The sequence below is a fragment of the Pristiophorus japonicus genome, chromosome 3, assembly GCF_044704955.1.
Source record: "Pristiophorus japonicus isolate sPriJap1 chromosome 3, sPriJap1.hap1, whole genome shotgun sequence".
NCBI classification, from domain to species: domain Eukaryota; kingdom Metazoa; phylum Chordata; class Chondrichthyes; family Pristiophoridae; genus Pristiophorus; species Pristiophorus japonicus.
In genome coordinates, this window is record NC_091979.1 from 121,287,619 (window position 1) to 121,306,387 (window position 18,769).

At 49.5% G+C, this 18,769-nt stretch overlaps 1 protein-coding gene and 1 long non-coding RNA gene across 2 annotated transcripts in view; one reads left to right on the forward strand and one right to left on the reverse strand.

Moving 5' to 3' along the window:
* The window catches only part of LOC139258454 (uncharacterized), a 102,169-nt gene extending 84,248 nt beyond the window's left edge, over nt 1-17,921 (reverse strand). Inside the window, exons 1-2 of the long non-coding RNA XR_011592377.1 lie at nt 17,609-17,921; nt 11,220-11,375 (exon numbers count right to left, since the gene is read on the reverse strand). This is a non-coding gene — a long non-coding RNA (uncharacterized lncRNA). The remainder of the gene's footprint in view (nt 1-11,219; nt 11,376-17,608) is intronic.
* Nucleotides 17,922-18,366: 445 nt separating this feature from the next.
* agps (alkylglycerone phosphate synthase) overlaps nt 18,367-18,769 on the forward strand; it is a 236,199-nt gene continuing 235,796 nt past the window's right edge. The window contains exon 1 of the mRNA XM_070875767.1: nt 18,367-18,642. Within this exon, the coding sequence (XP_070731868.1) occupies nt 18,404-18,642 (239 nt within the window). The 5' untranslated portion in view covers nt 18,367-18,403. The remainder of the gene's footprint in view (nt 18,643-18,769) is intronic.

The following is an 18,769-nucleotide window of genomic DNA, read 5'->3' on the forward strand; positions in this document are numbered from 1 at the left end:
GGAGAGCGGGGGGGGAGGAGAGAGAGTGGGTGGGGGAGAGAGAGCGGGGGGGGGAGAGAGAGAGCGGGGGGGGAGGGAGAGAGAGGGGGGGGAGTGAGTGGGGGGGGGGGGTTGGGGAAGGGAGAGGTCAGGTCGGATCGGATCCAGTCCGGGAGTCGGGTCCAGGGGGGGAGCAGCGGGTCGGGTCGGGGAACAGGAGTGCGGGTCAGGTCGGGTCAGTCGGGTGGGGGGGAGCGGGTGTCGGGTATTGGGTCGGGGCGGGGGGGGCGGGGGGGGGAGCGGGTGTCGGGTCTGGGCGGGGGGAGCGGGTGTCGGGTCGGGTCTGGTCTCGGCAGTGGGGGGGGGGAGCGGGTGTCTGGTCGGCGGGGGGGGGGGGGGGTTGGGGGGGGGGAGCGGGTGTCTGGTCGGCGGGGGGGCGGGGGGGGAGCGGGTGTCGGGTCTTGTCGGGGGCGGGGAGCAGGAGCTGGCCGTGGGAGGAGCCTTCTTCACGCAGCCCCAGTGAGGCCATTGGGCCAGGGCTAGGGGCTGCGTGCTTCGGGCCCCTCCCACACAGTTCGGCGCCTGGAGCTACTGCACTTGCGTGCCGACTGTAGCGCGCATGTGCAGAGGTCCCGGCACTGTTTTCAGCGCCGGGACCTGGCTCCGCCCCCCCCACAGCTCGTGCTGGCTGCGCCGAGGGCCAGAGGACCTGTAAGTAGGTGGAGAATACCGAGGATTTATTTAGGCGCCGTTTTAGGCACGAAAAACGGGCGCCCAGCTCGGAGGGGCGCCGGTTTTTTTTCTTGTGGCAACTTGGGCCCTACAAATCTGCATGAAACCAGAACAACAAAGGACCCCACAAGGCATGCATTTTTGGAGAACGCGACACTTAAGATACCTTTTGCCCTGTAGACTCCGCGTGCAAATTATGGATATCCGGGCCCATCATCGCAGCCAGTCAAATGGGTCACCACAAACAACCAATCGATCCAGACACATTAACAGAAACTTCAGCTCAGCGGGTGATTTATTCATAAAATGAATATATATAAACGAGCTGGAAGCAGCTCGGCGCAAATGAAAAGGAGCGGAAGTAACGGAAGAGAAGAGAACGACGAGAAGAGGAAACATCGAAACAACCGGTCATGGAACCAATGGCCACGAACCTACAATCTATGGTTGCAGCAACTAATTGGACGGGTGATTGTATGTCTTCGGTCAATTCTCTCAGAAGTCTTGTTCTGTAGTTTTTAGTTAGTTTTTGCGTAATAAAACTGACAGTTGGGTTAAGCCTAAACTTTGCGTCATGTGTAGTCCTTTTTCCTGCAATTCCCGAGGTCTACAAATCAAGGTAGAGTGTAAAACGAACACCCTACATAAGGAAGGAAATTGCTGAAGCTCTGGCCACAATCTTTCAATCCTCCTTCGAGATGGGGGTGATGCCAGTGGACCGAAAGATTGCAATTGTTGCACCCCTGTTTAAAAAAGGGGAGAGGGATAAACCTAACAGCTACAGGCCAGTCAGCTTAACGTCAGTGGTGGGGAAACCTTTAGAAACTTTTAGAATCTGGGAAAAAATTAATTGGCATTTTGCAAAGTATGAGCAAATAAATGAAAATCAGCATGGATTTATTAAAGGAAAATCATGCTCAACTAACTTTATTGAGTTCTTTGATGAAGTAACGGAGAGGTTTGATGGGGTAGTGCGGATGAAGTTGTGTATATCGACTTTCAAAAGGCGTTTGACAAAGTTTCACATAATAAACTTGTTAGCAAAACTAAAGCCCATGGGATTAAAGGAACAGTGGCAGTATGGATAGAAAATTGTCTAAGGGACAGAAAGCAGTGAGTAGTGGTCAACAGTTGTTTTCAGACTGGAGGAAAGTAAACAGGAGTGATCCCCAGGGACCGGTATTAGGACCACTGTTCTTTTTGATATATAATGGCCCTGAATTTGCGGCCCCTATGGGCGCGTACGAGGTGCGCACGCGCCCATTACACCAAGCTTATGGTCTACAGGGCTGTAGTGATACCCGTGCTCCTGTATGGCTCAGAGATGTGGACCATATACAGTAGACACTTCAAATCGTTGGAGAAATACCACCAACGATGTCTCTGCAAGATCCTGCAAATACCATGGGAGGACAGACGCATCAACGTCAGTGTTCTTGATCAGGCCAACATCCCCAGCATCGAAGCACCGACCACACTCGACCAGCTCCGTTGGGCGGGCCACATTGTCTGCATGCCCGATACAAGACTCCCAAAGCAGGCGCTCTACTCGAAACTCCTACATGGCAAACGAGCCCCAGGTGGGCAGAGGAAACGTTACAAGGACACCCTCAAAGATTCCCTGATAAAGTGCAACAACACCACTGACACCTGGGAGTCACTGGCCAAAGACCGCCCTAAGTGGAGGAAATGCATCCGGGAGGGCGCTGAGCACCTCGAGTCTCGTCGCCGAGAGCACGCAGAAAACAAGTGCAGGCAACGGAAGGAGCATGTGGCTAATCAGACTCCCCACCCACCCTTTCCTTCAATGACTGTCTGTCCCACCTGTGACAGAGACTGTAATTCCCGTATTGGACTGTACAGTCACCTGAGAATTCACTTTTGGATTGGAAGCAAGTCTTCCGGGGCCCAGCGTCGGCGGCAGTCGGGAGCAGCGTCGAGAAGGTGCGTGGAGAGGCCTATAAAAGGCACAGCAAGGAGTCGGGAGCAGCGTCGAGAAGGTGCATGGAGAGGCCTATAAAAGGCACAGCAGGGAGTCCGTGAGTCAGAGAGGCCTATAAAAGGCGTACTTGTGCAGCTACAGGGAGAAGGCAAAAAAGAAGCAGAAAGAAACAGAAAGGTGACGTCACAGCCAAGAGGGTAAGTGATTGGCTGGTGATTGGTGAGTAGTTTTTCTTTTTTCTCTTCCACATCAGTCAGTAACTTTTAACATTGTTGTTGCCAATTTAAGTGTATCTAAGGGTTAAGTCATGGCAGGAGAGCTCGGTCGGGTGTTACGCTCCTCCTGTACCATGTGGGAACTCAGGGACGACACCAGTGTCCCTGACGACTATATCTGCAGGAAGTGTATCCACCTCAAGCTCCTGACGGTCCGCGTTGCGGAGTTGGAGCTGAGGGTGGATTCACTCTGGAGCATCCACGATGCTGAGAATGACGTGAGTATCACGTGTAGCGAGTTGGTCGTACCGCAGGGAAAGGGTCCACAGCCAGATAGGGAATGGAAGACCAACAGGAAGAGCAGTGCAAGGAAGGTAGTGCAGGAGTCCCATGTGGTCATCCCGCTGCAAAACAGATACACTGCTTTGGGTACTGTTGAGGGGGATGACTCATCAGGGGAGGGCAGCAGCAGCCAAGTTCATGGCACCATGGCTGGCTCTGCTGCACAGGAGGGCAGGAAAAAGAGTGGGAGAGCAATAGTGATTGTGGGGATTCAATGGTGAGGGGAATAGATAGGCGTTTCTGCGGCCGTAACCGAGACTCCAGGATGGTATGTTGCCTCCCTGGTGCAAGGGTCAAGGATGTCTCGGAGCGGGTGCAGGACATTCTAAAAAGGGAGGGAGAACAGCCAGTTGTCGTGGTGCATATTGGTACCAACGACATGGGTAAAAAAAGGGATGAGGTCCTACGAAACGAATTTAAGGAGCTAGGAGCTAAATTAAAAAGTAGGACCTCAAAAGTAGTAATCTCGGGATTGCAACCAGTGCCACGTGATAGTCAGAGTAGGAATCGCAGGATAGCGCAGATGAATACGTGGCTTGAGCAGTGGTGCAGCAGGGAGGGATTCAAATTCCTGGGGCATTGGAACCGGTTCTGGGGGAGGTGGGACCAGAACAAATCGGACGGTCTGCACCTGGGCAGGACCGGAACCAATGTCCTAGGGGGAGTGTTTGCTAGTGCTGTTGGGGAGGATTTAAACTAATATAGCAGGGGGATGGGAACCAATGCAGGGAGACAGAGGGAAACAAAAAGGAGGCAAAAGCAAAAGACAGAAAGGAGATGAGGAAAAGTGGAGGGCAGAGAAACCCAAGGCAAAGAACAAAAAGGGCCACTGTACAGCAAAATTCTAAAAGGACAAAGGGTGTTAAAAAAACAAGCCTGAAGGCTTTGTGTCTTAATGCAAGGAGTATCCGCAATAAGGTGGATGAATTAACTGTGCAAATAGATGTTAACAAATATGATGTGATTGGGATTACGGAGACGTGGCTCCAGGATGATCAGGGCTGGGAACTCAACATCCAGGGATATTCAACATTCAGGAAAGATAGAATAAAAGGAAAAGGAGGTGGGGTAGCATTGCTGGTTAAGGAGCAAATTAAGGCAATAGTTCGGAAGGACATTAGCTTGGATGATGTGGAATCTATATGGGTAGAGCTGCAGAATACCAAAGGGCAAAAAACGTTAGTGGGAGTTGTGTACAGACCTCCAAACAGTAGTAGTGATGTTGGGGAGGGCATCAAACATGAAATTAGGGGTGCGTGCAATAAAGGTGCAGCAGTTATAATGGGTGACTTTAATATGCACATAGATTGGGTTAACCAAACTGGAAGCAATACGGTAGAGGAGGATTTCCTGGAGTGCATAAGGGATGGTATTTTAGACCAATATGTCGAGGAACCAACTAGGGGGGAGGCCATCTTAGACTGGGTGTTGTGTAATGAGAGAGGATTAATTAGCAATCTCGTTGTGCGAGGCCCCTTGGGGAAGAGTGACCATAATATGGTGGAATTCTGCATTAGGATGGAGAATGAAACAGTTAATTCAGAGACCATGGTCCAGAACTTAAAGAAGGGTAACTTTGAAGGTATGAGGTGTGAATTGGCTAGGATAGATTGGCGAATGATACTGAAGGGGTTGACTGTGGATGGGCAATGGCAGACATTTAGAGACCGCATGGGTGAACTACAACAATTGTACATTCCTGTCTGTCGTAAAAATAAAAAAGGGAAGGTGGCTCAACCGTGGCTATCAAGGGAAATCAGGGATAGCATTAAAGCCAAGGAAGTGGCATACAAATTGGCCAGAAATAGCAGCGAACCCGGGGACTGGGAGAAATTTAGAACTCAGCAGAGGAGAACAAAGGGTTTGATTAGGGCAGGGAAAATGGAGTACGAGAAGAAGCTTGCAGGGAACATTAAGACGGATTGCAAAAGTTTCTATAGATATGTAAAGAGAAAAAGGTTAGTAAAGACAAACATAGGTCCCCTGCAGTCAGAATCAGGAGAAGTCATAACGGGGAACAAAGAAATGGCGGACCAATTGAACAAGTACTTTGGTTCGGTATTCACTGAGGAGGACACAAACAACCTTCCGGATATAAAAGGGGTCGGAGGGTCTAGTAAGAAGGAGGAACTGAGGGAAATCCTTATTAGTCGGGAAATTGTGTTGGGGAAATTGATGGGATTGAAGGCCGATAAATCCCCAGGGCCTGATGGACTGCATCCCAGAGTACTTAAGGAGGTGGCCTTGGAAATAGTGGATGCATTGACAGTCATTTTCCAACATTCCATTGACTCTGGATCAGTTCCTATGGAGTGGACGGTAGCCAATGTAACCCCACTTTTTAAAAAAGGAGGGAGAGAGAAAACAGGGAATTATAGACCGGTCAGCCTGACATCGGTAGTGGGTAAAATGATGGAATCAATTATTAAGGATGTCATAGCAGTGCATTTGGAAAGAGGTAATATGATAGGTCCAAGTCAGCATGGATTTGTGAAAGGGAAATCATGCTTGACAAATCTTCTGGAATTTTTTGAGGATGTTTCCAGTAGAGTGGACAAGGGAGAACCAGTTGATGTGGTATATTTGGACTTTCAGAAGGCTTTCGACAAGGTCCCACACAAGAGATTAATGTGCAAAGTTAAAGCACATGGGATTGGGGGTAGTGTGCTGACATGGATTGAGAACTGGTTGTCAGACAGGAAGCAAAGAGTAGGAGTAAATGGGGACTTTTCAGAATGGCAGGCAGTGACTAGTGGGGTACCGCAAGGTTCTGTGCTGGGGCCCCAGCTGTTTACACTGTACATTAATGATTTAGACGAGGGGATTAAATGTAGTATCTCCAAATTTGCGGATGACACTAAGTTGGGTGGCAGTGTGAGCTGCAAGGAGGATGCTATGAGGCTGCAGAGCGACTTGGATAGGTTAGGTGAGTGGGCAAATGCATGGCAGATGAAGTATAATGTGGATAAATGTGAGGTTATCCACTTTGGTGGTAAAAACAGAGAGACAGACTATTATCTGAATGGTGACAGATTAGGAAAAGGGGAGGTGCAAAGAGACCTGGGTGTCATGGTACATCAGTCATTGAAGGTTGGCATGCAGGTACAGCAGGTGGTTAAGAAAGCAAATGGCATGTTGGCCTTCATAGCGAGGGGATTTGAGTACAGGGGCAGGGAGGTGTTGCTACAATTGTACAGGGCCTTGGTGAGGCCACACCTGGAGTATTGTGTACAGTTTTGGTCTCCTAACTTGAGGAAGGACATTCTTGCTATTGAGGGAGTGCAGCGAAGGTTCACCAGACTGATTCCCGGGATGGCAGGACTGACCTATCAAGAAAGACTGGATCAACTGGGCTTGTATTCACTGGAGTTCAGAAGAATGAGAGGGGACCTCATAGAAACGTTTAAAATTCTGACGGGTTTAGACAGGTTAGATGCAGGAAGAATGTTCCCAATGTTGGGGAAGTCCAGAACCAGGGGACACAGTCTAAGGATAAGGGGGAAGCCATTTAGGACCGAGATGAGGAGGAATTTCTTCACCCAGAGAGTGGTGAACCTGTGGAATTCTCTACCACAGAAAGTTGTTGAGGCCAATTCACTAAATATATTCAAAAAGGAGTTAGATGAAGTCCTTACTACTAGGGGAATCAAGGGATATGGTGAGAAAGCAGGAATGGGGTACTGAAGTTGCATGTTCAGCCATGAACTCATTGAATGGCGGTGCAGGCTAGAAGGGCCGAATGGCCTACTCCTGCACCTATTTTCTATGTTTCTATGTTTCTTCGATTTTGAGGGACTGCCTATGATGATGATGAGGGGCCCCGCAAGTTCCGGGTTTAGGCATGCGAGATGCATGCGCCTAAGTTCTGAACTTGTGATCTGTCAAGAATCCTCTTGACAGATCGCACACATCCAGAAGTAAAGAGTTTCCGCCGGCAGAGAATTGAGCTATTTGCCCAACTTCTGCCTAGCGAATGCTCTTGAAATTCTAACGACTGATAAAAGCACAAGAGATTAATGTGCAAAGTTAAAGCACATGGGATTGGGGGTAGTGTGCTGACATGGATTGAGAACTGGTTGTCAGACAGGAAGCAAAGAGTAGGAGTAAATGGGGACTTTTCAGAATGGCAGGCAGTGACTAGTGGGGTACCGCAAGGTTCTGTGCTGGGGCCCCAGCTGTTTACACTGTACATTAATGATTTAGACGAGGGGATTAAATGTAGTATCTCCAAATTTGCAGATGACACTAAGTTGGGTGGCAGTGTGAACTGAGAGGAGGATGCTATGAGGCTGCAGAGCGACTTGGATAGGTTAGGTGAGTGGGCAAATGCATGGCAGATGAAGTATAATGTGGATAAATGTGAGGTTATCCACTTTGCTGGTAAAAACAGAGAGACAGACTATTATCTGAATGGTGACAGATTAGGAAAAGGGGAGGTGCAAAGAGACCTGGGTGTCATGGTACATCAGTCATTGAAGGTTGGCATGCAGGTACAGCAGGCGGTTAAGAAAGCAAATGGCATGTTGGCCTTCATAGCGAGGGGATTTGAGTACAGGGGCAGGGAGGTGTTGCTACAGTTGTACAGGCCTTGGTGAGGCCACACCTGGAGTATTGTGTACACTTTTGGTCTCCTAACCTGAGGAAGGACATTCTTGCTATTGAGGGAGTGCAGCGAAGGTTCACCACACTGATTCCCGGGATGGCGGGACTGACCTATCAAGAAAGACTGGATCAACTGGGCTTGTATTCACTGGAGTTCAGAAGAATGAGAGGGGACCTCATAGAAACATTTAAAATTCTGACGGGGTTAGACAGGTTAGATGCAGGAAGAATGTTCCCAATGTTGGGGAAGTCCAGAACCAGGGGACACAGTCTAAGGATAAGGGGTAAGCCATTTAGGACTGAGATGAGGAGGAACTTCTTCACCCAGAGTGTGGTGAACCTGTGGAATTCTCTACCACAGAAAGTTGTTGAGGCCAATTCACTAAATATATTCAAAAAGGAGTTAGATGAAGTCCTTACTACTAGGGGGATCAAGGGGTATGGTGAGAAAGCAGGAATGGGGTACTGAAGTTGCATGTTCAGCCATGAACTCATTGAATGGCGGTGCAGGCTAGAAGGGCCGAATGGCCTACTCCTGCACCTATTTTCTATGTCTATGTTTCTATGTAAGGCCTGTTTTTATCAGCGTAAGATTCTTAAAGACAGAAAAAAACATTCTTTTCAATAATTTAAACATTTAAAATCCTGATAAATAAGGTACGTTTATTTTTAGACCTTTAAAAATTGTGAATTTATTTTTCAAAAAATAAAATTTTAGTTTTAAATAATTACATTCCATTTTGATTAATTTCATACATGTGATTTAAAAAACAAATTATTTTAAGTGTTTGTGTGTTTTCTTGGGTATTCCCATTCATACTTATAGAAACATAGAAAATAGGTGCAGGAGTAGGCCATTCAGCCCCTCGAGCCTGCACCGCCATTCAATAAGATCATCGCTGATCATTCCCTCAGTACCCCTTTCCTGCTTTCTCTCCATACCCCTTGATCCCCTTAGCTGTAAGGGCCATGTCTAACTCCCTCTTGAATATATCCAATGAACTGGCATCAACAACTCTCTGCGGCAGGGAATTCCACAGATTAACAACTCTCTGAGTGAAGAAGTTTCTCCTCATCTCAGTCCTAAATGGCCTACCCCTCATCCTTAGACTGTGTCCCCTGGTTCTGGACTTCCCCAACATCGGGAACATTCTTCCCGCATCTAACCTGTCCAGTCCCGTCAGAATCTTATACGTTTCTATGAGATCCCCTCTCATCCTTCTAAACTCCAGTGAATAAAGGCCCAGTAGATCCAGTCTCTCCTCACTTGACAGTCCAGCCATCCCTGGAATTAGTCTGGTGAACCTTCGGTGCACTCCCTCAATAGCAAGAATGTCCTTCCTCAGATTAGGAGACCAAAACTCACACAATATTCCAGGTGAGGCCTCACCAAGGCCCTGTACAACTGCAGTAAGACCTCCCTGATCCTATACTCAAATCCCTTAGCTATGAAGGCCAACATGCCATTTGCCACCTTCACCACCTGCTGTACCTGCATGCCAACTTTCAATGACTAATGAACCATGACACCCAGGTCTCGTTGCACCTCTTCTTTTCTAATCTGCTGCCATTCAGATAATATTCTGCCTTTGTGTTTTTGCCCCCAAAATGGATAACCTCACATTTATCCACAATATACTGCATCTGCCATGCATTTGCCCACTCGCCTAACCTGTCCAAGTCACCCTGCAGCCTCTTAGCGCCCCCCCCACAGCTCACACCGCCACTCAGTTTAATGTAATCTGCAAACTTGGAGATATTACACTCAATTCCTTCATCCAAATCGTTAATGTATGGTGATTCCAATCACCAGAAATATGAATGGGAATACCCTTACTTGGATTCATTGGGCCAGCTCACATGATCCCAGGCACACTTACAAAGCGCCCACATCCCTGGAATACATGGGCCTCTACGCAGGCCTTTGCGTAGAGATCCAGGACCAGATGCCTCCAAACCTGCCGGTAGATTCATCAAACTTTTTCAGGTCGGAGGCATCCGCCCGTGGGAAGCCTCCGATCGCAATTTCTGGGCCATTATTGACGTGGACTTGGGTATATGGGGCATAATTTCAAAGTTTCCAGAAACACAAAACGTGGAAATATTGGCCTTGAAATGTGCGCACGAAGAGGCCCAGCAAGTTCCGAGTTTGGGCGCGCAAACGCATGTGCCAAAATCCAGCACATGCGAACTGTCAAGATTTCTTTTGACAGTCTCAATGCATCCCTAAGAGAAGGGCCTTAGCGGGCGGAGATTTGGACTATTAGCGCAACTCTTGCCGAGCGAATGTCCTTAAAACTCTTACGCCTCGTAAAAGTTTACCAGCGTAAAAGTTTTAAAAGATAGAAAAATTTAATGTTAACACTAATTTTTATATTAAAAATCCTGCCCATTAACGTAAGTTTATTTTTAACCTTATTAAAACATTTTCAAAAAAATATTTTTTTTCCTAAAACATTTAGTTCAATTTCAATTAATTTTTAAATATGTGAGTTTTTTTTTATTGTGTTGCGTTTCTGTGTTTTTGGGGGTAGACTCATGGGCCCAAGTTTCAGGTAGAGTTGCTCCAATTTACTTGGAGCAACTCGTTTAGTTTGGAGTATCTTAGAAATCGCAATTCTCGGCACTTAGTTTGCTCCAGCTCTAGTGAATTACCCTACAGCCACACTAGTCTGAAAACGCCTGATCTCGTCTGATTGCGGTAGCTATGCAGAGGCAGGCCTGGTTAGTACTTGGATGGGAGACTGCCTGGGAATACCAGGTGCAGTCGGCTCTTACTACTCGGGGGGGATCAAGGGGTATGGTGAAAAAGTAGAAATGGGGTACTAAGTAAGGTTACATGTTCAGCCATTAACTCATTGAATGGCAGTGCAGGCTCGAAGGGCCGAATGGCCTACTCCTGCACTTATTTTCTATGTTTAGGTTCATTTTAGTTCAGATTTTTTTTTCAAAAGGGGGTATGTCCAGCCACTTAGGCATGCTTTGCAAGTTTCGGCAGCAAAAACTTACTTCAAACTAACTTAGAATGGAGTAAGTGTCTACTTTTGTAAGTTCTGAAAAACTTTACCTAGAGTTAAGTTTAGTGCAGGCACAGCAAGAGATGGGGGGGGTGCGGGGAAGGGTGGGGGTGGGAAGCATTAAATACAAAGGACACATCAACATCACAAGGGATGGGGGGGGCCGTGGGGAAGGGAAGTTAGAGGATTTTCCATAAACACCTTCACAACAACATTAAAGAAGCAAAGTACATTTAAAGCAGTAAGCACAAAACAAAGCAGTACATTTACAAAGCACAAAAAGTAATAAGCAATTAATTAATAAAAAATAGAAGGAACCCTGCACCTAAAGCACCAAGACCAAAGTAATAAGCAACCAATCAATAAAAAATAAAAAAATAGAAGTCCTACCTTTATGTGAAGGTGTAAAGTCCTGTCCCCTCAGATTCACACGAGGCATGTAGTGAAGTCAAGGTCACTCTGGACCTGCACCTTTATTTCACAGCTCTGGAATGCTGCACTTGCCTGAGACCTGTCCTTATATACCTGTCTCTTGCAAGTGCATCCCTGGTGGTAAGGTATGCTGGTGGTTACAGGTCATATCTTATTACAGTCATGTATAGTATGTTAGGATACAGTTATATATAATAATGTACGATACATGACAGAAGGGAAGGTGTTCTGTCAGTGTCTCTCTCTCTGTATTGGACAGTGAGGGTGGGGTGTGTGTGTGGGGGGAGGGGGTGTGTGTGTGTGGGAGGGGTGTGTGTGGGGGATGGTGTGTGTGTGGTGGGGGGGGTATGGTGGTGGGGGTGTGTGTGTGGTGGGGGTGTGTATGGGAGTGTGTGTGTGGGTGTGTGTGTGTGTGGGGGGGGGGGGTTGTGTGTGTGGTGGGGGGGTGTGTGTGTGGTGGGGTGTGTGTGTGTGTGTGTGTGTGGGAGAGTGTGTGTGTGTGTGTGTGGTGGGGGTGTGTGTGTGTGGTGGGGGGGGTGTGTGGGGGAGGGTGTGTGTGTGTGGGGGAGGATGTGTGTGTGTGTGGGGTGTGTGTGTGTGTGGGGGAGGGTGTGTGTGGGAGTGTGTGTGCGTGTGTGTGGCGGGGGGGGTTGTGGGGGAGGGTGTGTATGGAGGGTGTGTGTGGAGGGTGTGTGTGGAAGTGTGTGTGTGTGTGTGCATGTGTGTGTATGGAGGGGATGTGTGGGAGTGTGTGTGTGGGGAGGGTATGTGTGGGAGTGTGTGTATGTGGAGGGTGTGTGTGTGTGTGGGGGAGGGTATGTGTGTGTGGGTGGGGTGTGTGTGTGTGGGGGGGTGTGTGGTGGGGGGGGTGCTGAACGCGGGGGGGGGGGGGGGGGAGTGGGTGGCTGATCGCGGGGGGGTTCCGGCTGGACGGAGGCACCCCTTCTCTCTCCTCCGGCCCTTCGATCATTTCGAGTGCCCCCCAACCCACGCTCCTCCATCCCTTGCCACGCTCCTCCATCCCTTCCCACGCTCCTCCATCCCTTGCCAAGCTTCTCCATCCCTTCCCATGCTCCTCCATCCCTTGCCACGCTTCTCCATTCCTTGCCACGCTCCTCCATCCCTTCCCATGCTTCTCCCTCACCGATCACCTCCCCAGTGCCCCCTTCCCACGCTCCTCCATCCCTCCCCGGTACCCAAACACAGACTGGGGGAAAAACGCCCTGCTGAGCCATTGCGCAGACGCGCATGCTCCAACGCGCCTGCGCAACGCTGCCGGCACTCAGATGAACGCTGATTTCTAGCCCCGCCCCCCCTACCGGCTGCGATCAGCTTGCTCCGCCACATGGAGACTCTGCTGCGCCATGCCATGCTCCAGGACGACTGGAGAATTCCTCGGTAGGATTCCGCCTCGCTTTTTATCCCAGGCAGGTCGCGTAAATCTCGGGGGTGCACCGTTTTCTCCAGCATTGAAAACTTGGGCCCATTGATAGTAATGGGAGCTCGTACAAACAGAACTCACCATTATTATCAATGAGAATATTACCTTGTGATTGGTGGTCCAGGCCCACGTGATCCCAGGTTGCGCTTACGTTCCTGGGATGCGTGGGCCTCTGCACTGGGCTGCGCATCTAGGCCTCGGATCACAATTTTTGGCCCATAATAAACAATGAGAAGGATAGTAACAGATTTCAGTTGGACTTAAGACAGATAAGTGAAATGGGCAGACATATGGCAGATGAAATTTAACGCAGTGAAGTGATACATTTTGGTAGGAAGAATGAAGAGGCAATGAACTAAATGATACAATTTTAAAGAGGGCACATGAACAGAAAGACCTGGCGGGTATATGCACACACATCTTTGAAGGTGGCAGAACAAGTTGAGACGGCTGCTTTTTTTAAAAAAGCAGATGGGATCTGTTATGTATGTAAACCTGTAAATATCATGTCTAACCACCCCTGGAGTCCCAAGGGATCCCACAATCCCTTGGGAGCACCTGTATTTAAGGAGGCCTCACAGGCTGGAGAGGCACTCTGAGATCTGTAATAAAGGACTACGGTCACACTTACTTTGAGCTTGCAGTATCTAGTCTGACTTTTTATCCAAGACATAACAACTGGCGACAAAATACAAATGATGAACCCCACCGCAACAATGCAGAGAACCGTGGGCATCCTGGAGAAATTTTCAGAGGGAGATGATTGGGAAACCTCCATGGAGCGATTCGACCAATACATCGTGGCCAACGAGCTGGAAGGAGAAGCGAACGCTGCCAAACGAAGGCCGATCCACCTCACCGTTTGCGGGACACCAATGTATGGCCTCATGAAAAATCTGCTTGCTCCAGCAAAACCCACAGACAAGTCGTACAATGAGTTGTGCACACTGGTATGGGAGCATCTAAACCCGAAGGAAAGTGTTCTGATGGCGAGGTATCGGTTCTACACAAACAAGAGGTCTGAAGGCCAGGAAGTGGCGAGCTACATCGCTGAGCTAAGGCGTCTTGCAGGACATTGCGAATTTGAAGGACACTTGGAGCACATGCTCAGGGACTTCTTTGTACTTGGCATTGGCCATGAAGTAATACTTCGCAAACTTTGACTGTAGAGACCCCAAACTTGAGTAAAGTCATAGCGATAGCCCAGGCATTTATCGCCACCGGTGACAAATTTCTCAGCACACGAGTGCTGCTGCAAGTACTGTGAACAAAGTAACGTTGTTTTCGAATCGAAATGTACAGGGCAGGACTACACGCCTGCAGCTGCACATCCGCAGAATCCACCATCAAGGGTGATGAATGCAAGGCCATTAACACCTTGTTGGCTCTGCAGGGTTGATCATCATTTCCATTCATGCCGCTTCAAAGGATACGTTTGCAAAGGCTGTGGAACAATGGGACACCTCCATCGTATGTGCAGGCAAGCTGCAAACCCTGCTAATCCTGCAAACCACCATGTTGCAGAGAAGGACAGATCCACAGTGGATCACGACGAACCAGAGCCTCGGACCAAGGAGGCAGAGGTATATGGGGTGCACACATTTACCACAAAGTGTCCCCTAATAATGCTGAAGGTTGAATTAAATGGACTCCCGGTGTCCATGGAGCTGGACACGGGCGCAAGTCAGTCCATAATGAGCAAAAAGACTTTCAATAAATTGTGGTGCAGCAAGGCCTCAAGGCCAGTCCTGACTCCCATTTGTCTAAACTGAGAATGTATACAAAGGAACTGATTCCCGTAATCGGCAGAGCAACCGTAAAGGTCTCCTACGATGGAGCAGTGCACGAGATACCATTCTGGGTGGTACCGAGCGATGGCCCCACGCTGTTCGGCAGGAGCTGGCTGGGAATGATACGCTGGAACTGGGATGACGTCCGAGCGATTTCATCCGTTGATGACACCTCATGTGCCCAAGTCCTCAACAATTTCACTTCGCTGTTCAAACCAGGTATTGGGAAGTTCCAAGGAGCAAAAGTGCAGATCCGTTTGATTCCGGGGGGGCGACCTATTCATCTTAATGTGAGAGTGGTACCTTACATGATGAGAGGGAGGGTGGAGATCGAACTGGACAGGTTGCAACGAGAGGGCATCATTTTGCCGATTGAATTTAATGAGTGGGCCAGTCCAATTGTTCCAGTCCTCAAGAGAGATGGCACCGTCAGAATCTGCGGTGATTACAAATTAACTATCAATCGTTTCTCACTGCATGATCAATACCCGCTACCGAAGGCAGACGACCTGTTTGCGACGCTGGCGGGAGGGAAAACGTTCACGAAGCTGGACTTGACTCGGCCTACATGACGCAGGAGCTGGAGGAATCATCGAAAGGCCTCACCTGCATCAACACGCACAAAGGTCTCTTGATTTACAACAGATGCCCGTTTGGGATTCGATCGGCCGTGGCAATATTCCAGAGGAACATGGAAAGCTTGCTGAAGTCGGTCCCGCACACCGTGGTCTTTCAGGACGACATCTTGGTTACAGGTCAGGACACCGTCGAGCACCTACAGAACCTGGAGGAGGTTCTTAGTCGGCTTAATCGTGTGGGGCTCAGGCTAAAACGCTCGAAGTGCATTTTCCTGGCGCCTGAAGTGGAGGTCCAGGGGAGAAGAATCGCAGCGGATGGCACCAGGCCCACCGAATCCGAAGACGGAGGCAATCAAGAACGCACCGAGACCACAGAACATGACGGAGCTGTGGTAATTTCTTGGACTTCTGAACTATTTTGGTAACTTCTTACCGGGTCTTAGCACATTATTAGAACCCCTGCACTCTTTACTGTGTAAAGGAGATGAATGGGTATGGGATAAAAGCCAAGAAAATGCCTTTGAGAAAGCTAGGAAGATGTTATGTTCAAACAAATTGCTTGTGTTGTACGATCCATGTAAGCGTTTGGTACTAGCATGAGATGCGTCATCGTACGGGGTCGGGTGTCTATTGCAACAAGCTAATGAATTCGGGAAATTGCAACCAGTTGCTTATGCATCCAGATGTCTGTTTAAGGCCAATAGGCATACAGCATGATCGCAAAAGAAGTGTTAGTGTGTGTTTACGGGGTAAAGAAAATGCATCAATATCTGTTCGGGCTCAAATTTGAATTGGAAACCGATCACAAGCCACTTATATCCCTCCTTTCTGAAAGCAAGGGGATAAATACGAATGCATCTGCCCGCATCCAGAAATAGGCGCTCACGTTGTCCGCATACAACTACGTCATCCGCCACAGGCCAGGCACCGAAAACTGTGACAATGCTCTCAGCAGGCTGCCATTGCCCACCACGGGGGTGGAAATGGCACAGCCCGCAGATTTAGTTATGGTAATGGAAGCATTCGAGAGTGAACAATCACCTGTTACCACCCGATAGATTAGAACCTGGACGAACCAGGACCCCTTACTGTCCTTAGTAAAAAACTGTGTGCTCCACGGGAGTTGGTCTGGTGTTCCGTTAGAGATGGAGGAAGAAATAAAACCGTACTAGTGCCGCAAAGATGAAATGTCTATACAGGCAGACTGCCTCCTATGGGGTAATTGGGTCGTGGTGCCAAAAAAGGGCAGGGACACTTTCATTAGTGATCGCCACTGCACCCACCCAGACATCGTAATGATGAAAGCGATAGCCAGATCCCACGTGTGGTGGCCCGGTATCGATGCAGACAGAGTCCTGCCTGCACAAATGTAATACATGTTAAGCAATGCACCCAGGGTGGCGCCACTGAGTTTATGGTTCTGGCCCTCCAAACTGTGGTCCAGAGTACACGTCGACTATGTAGGCCCACTCTTGGGAAAAATTTTCTTAATGGTTGTAGATGCATCCTCCAAATGGATTGAATGTGTGATAATGTCGGAAGCATGTCCGCTGCCACCATTGAAAGCCTATGGGCCATGTTTGCTATGCACGGCCTGCCTAATGTCCTTGTAAGTGACAATGGGCCGTGCTTTGCTAGTGCCGAGTTCAAGAAGTTCATGACTCGCAATAGGATCAAACATGTCACATCTGCCCCAGTTAAACCAGCGTCCAATGGTCAGGCAGAACGAGCAGTTCAAACAATCAAGCAGAGCTTGAAAAGGGTAACTGAAGGCTCACTGCAGACTCGCTTATCCCGAATCCTACTCAGTTACCGCGCAAGACCCCATTTGCTCACTGGGGTTCCTCCCGCTGAACTGCTCATGAAAAGGGCACTCAACAGATAGAGAGCAGGCGGCTTCAACAGAATACATATCATGATCGCGCAAATGTGTCACACGAATTTGAGATAAATGATCCTGTATTTGTGTTAAACTATGGACAAGGTCCCAAGTGGCTTCCTGGCACTGTTTTGGCCAAAGATGGGAGTAAGGTGTTTGTAGTTAAACTCTCAAATGGACTCACCTGCAGGAAACACTTGAACCAAAACAAACTTAAATTTATGGATTATCCAGAACAACCCACAATAGACTCCATCTTTTTCGACCTTCCATACATACACAAGTGGCAACTGACCCAGCAGTTGACCATGAAGCAGAATCCATCACCAGTTGCTGCCCAGCAGGACTCACCATCCCCAGCAGCCCAGCGAAGGCCCAATAAATGACTCACCAAAACCAGTATTTGCACCGAGACGATAAACCAGGGAAAGGAAGGCCTCAGGTCAACTAACATTGTAAATATTTACACTATTGACTTTGGGGGGCAGGGGGGTAAAGTGTTATGTATACCTGTAAATACCATGCCTAACCACCAGAGGGCTTATCCCCTGGAGTCCCAAGGGATCCCACAATCCCTTGGGAGCACCTGTATATAAGGAGGCCTCACAGCCTGGAGAGGCACTCTGAGATTTGTAATAAAGGACTCCGGTCACACTTACTTTGAGCTTGCAGTATCTAGTCTGACTCTTTATCCAAGACATAACTGGATCCTTAACTTTATAAGTAGAGGAAGAGTACAAAAGCAAGGAAATTATGCTTTATAAAATACTGGCTAGGGTGGTGCAAGCAGATTCAACAGTAACTTTCAAAAGGGAATTGGATAAATACTTGAAAGGGAAAAGAAATTGCGGGGCTATGAAACGATCAGGGGAAGTGGGACTAATTGGAAAACTCTTATCAAAGAAGCATCATTCAGTTGGCTGTGAACTCCCCTTCGCTGCGCAGTGTGACGCTCAGAGCTCAGCTCCTCCCCCTGCACCGCGCGTGTGATGCTCAGAGCTCAGCTCCTCCCCCTGCGCCGCGCGGTGTGACGCTCAGAGTTCAGCTCCTCCCCCTGCGCCGCGGGGTGTGACGGTCCAAGCTCAGTTCCTTCCCCTGCGCCGGGCTGTGTGACGCTCAGATTTCAGCTCCTCCCCCTGCGCCGCGCGGTGTGATGCTCAGAGCTCAGCTCCTCCCCCTGCGCCGTGCGGTGTGACGTTCAGAGCTCAGCTACTTCCCCCTGTGCCGCGCGGTGTGATGCTCAGAGCTCAGCTCCTCCCCCTGCGCCGCGCGGTGTGATGCTCAGAGCTCAGCTCCTCCCCCTGCGCCGCGCGGTGTAATGCTCCGAGCTCAGCTCCTCCCCCTGCGCCGCGCGGTGTGATGCTCAGAGCTCAGCTCCTCCCCCTGCGCCGCGCGGTGTAATGCTCCGAGCTCAGCTCCTCCTACCTGTTGCTGCAGAGTGCGCGCGGAGGTTGATGGGAACGGAGGCCCCGGTGAGTTCACCTCTGACCTCGCCGCGCTCACAGCCACAACACGGAAGAATGGCGTCAGGCGAGCGCACGCAGCCCCGTGCTCGGCAGCGGCTGCGGGTGATGGCGGGCCACCTGCGGAGAGCCGAGCCCGCACCGCCGCCGGCACTCGGTCAGTGCCGAGCCCTAGAGCCGGGGCCCGCCGACAGCACCGCCAAAACAGCGGGGACCATCCCCCGACGGAGGTGAGTGGCGAGGCGGTCGGCAGTTTGAATGGGCGCGGCGGGACCGGTAGCGGGGCTGGGAGGGAGGGTGGAGTCGTCTCGGCTCCACTCCTCACACCCCACCGACCCGGGCGAACAGATTGCGGTC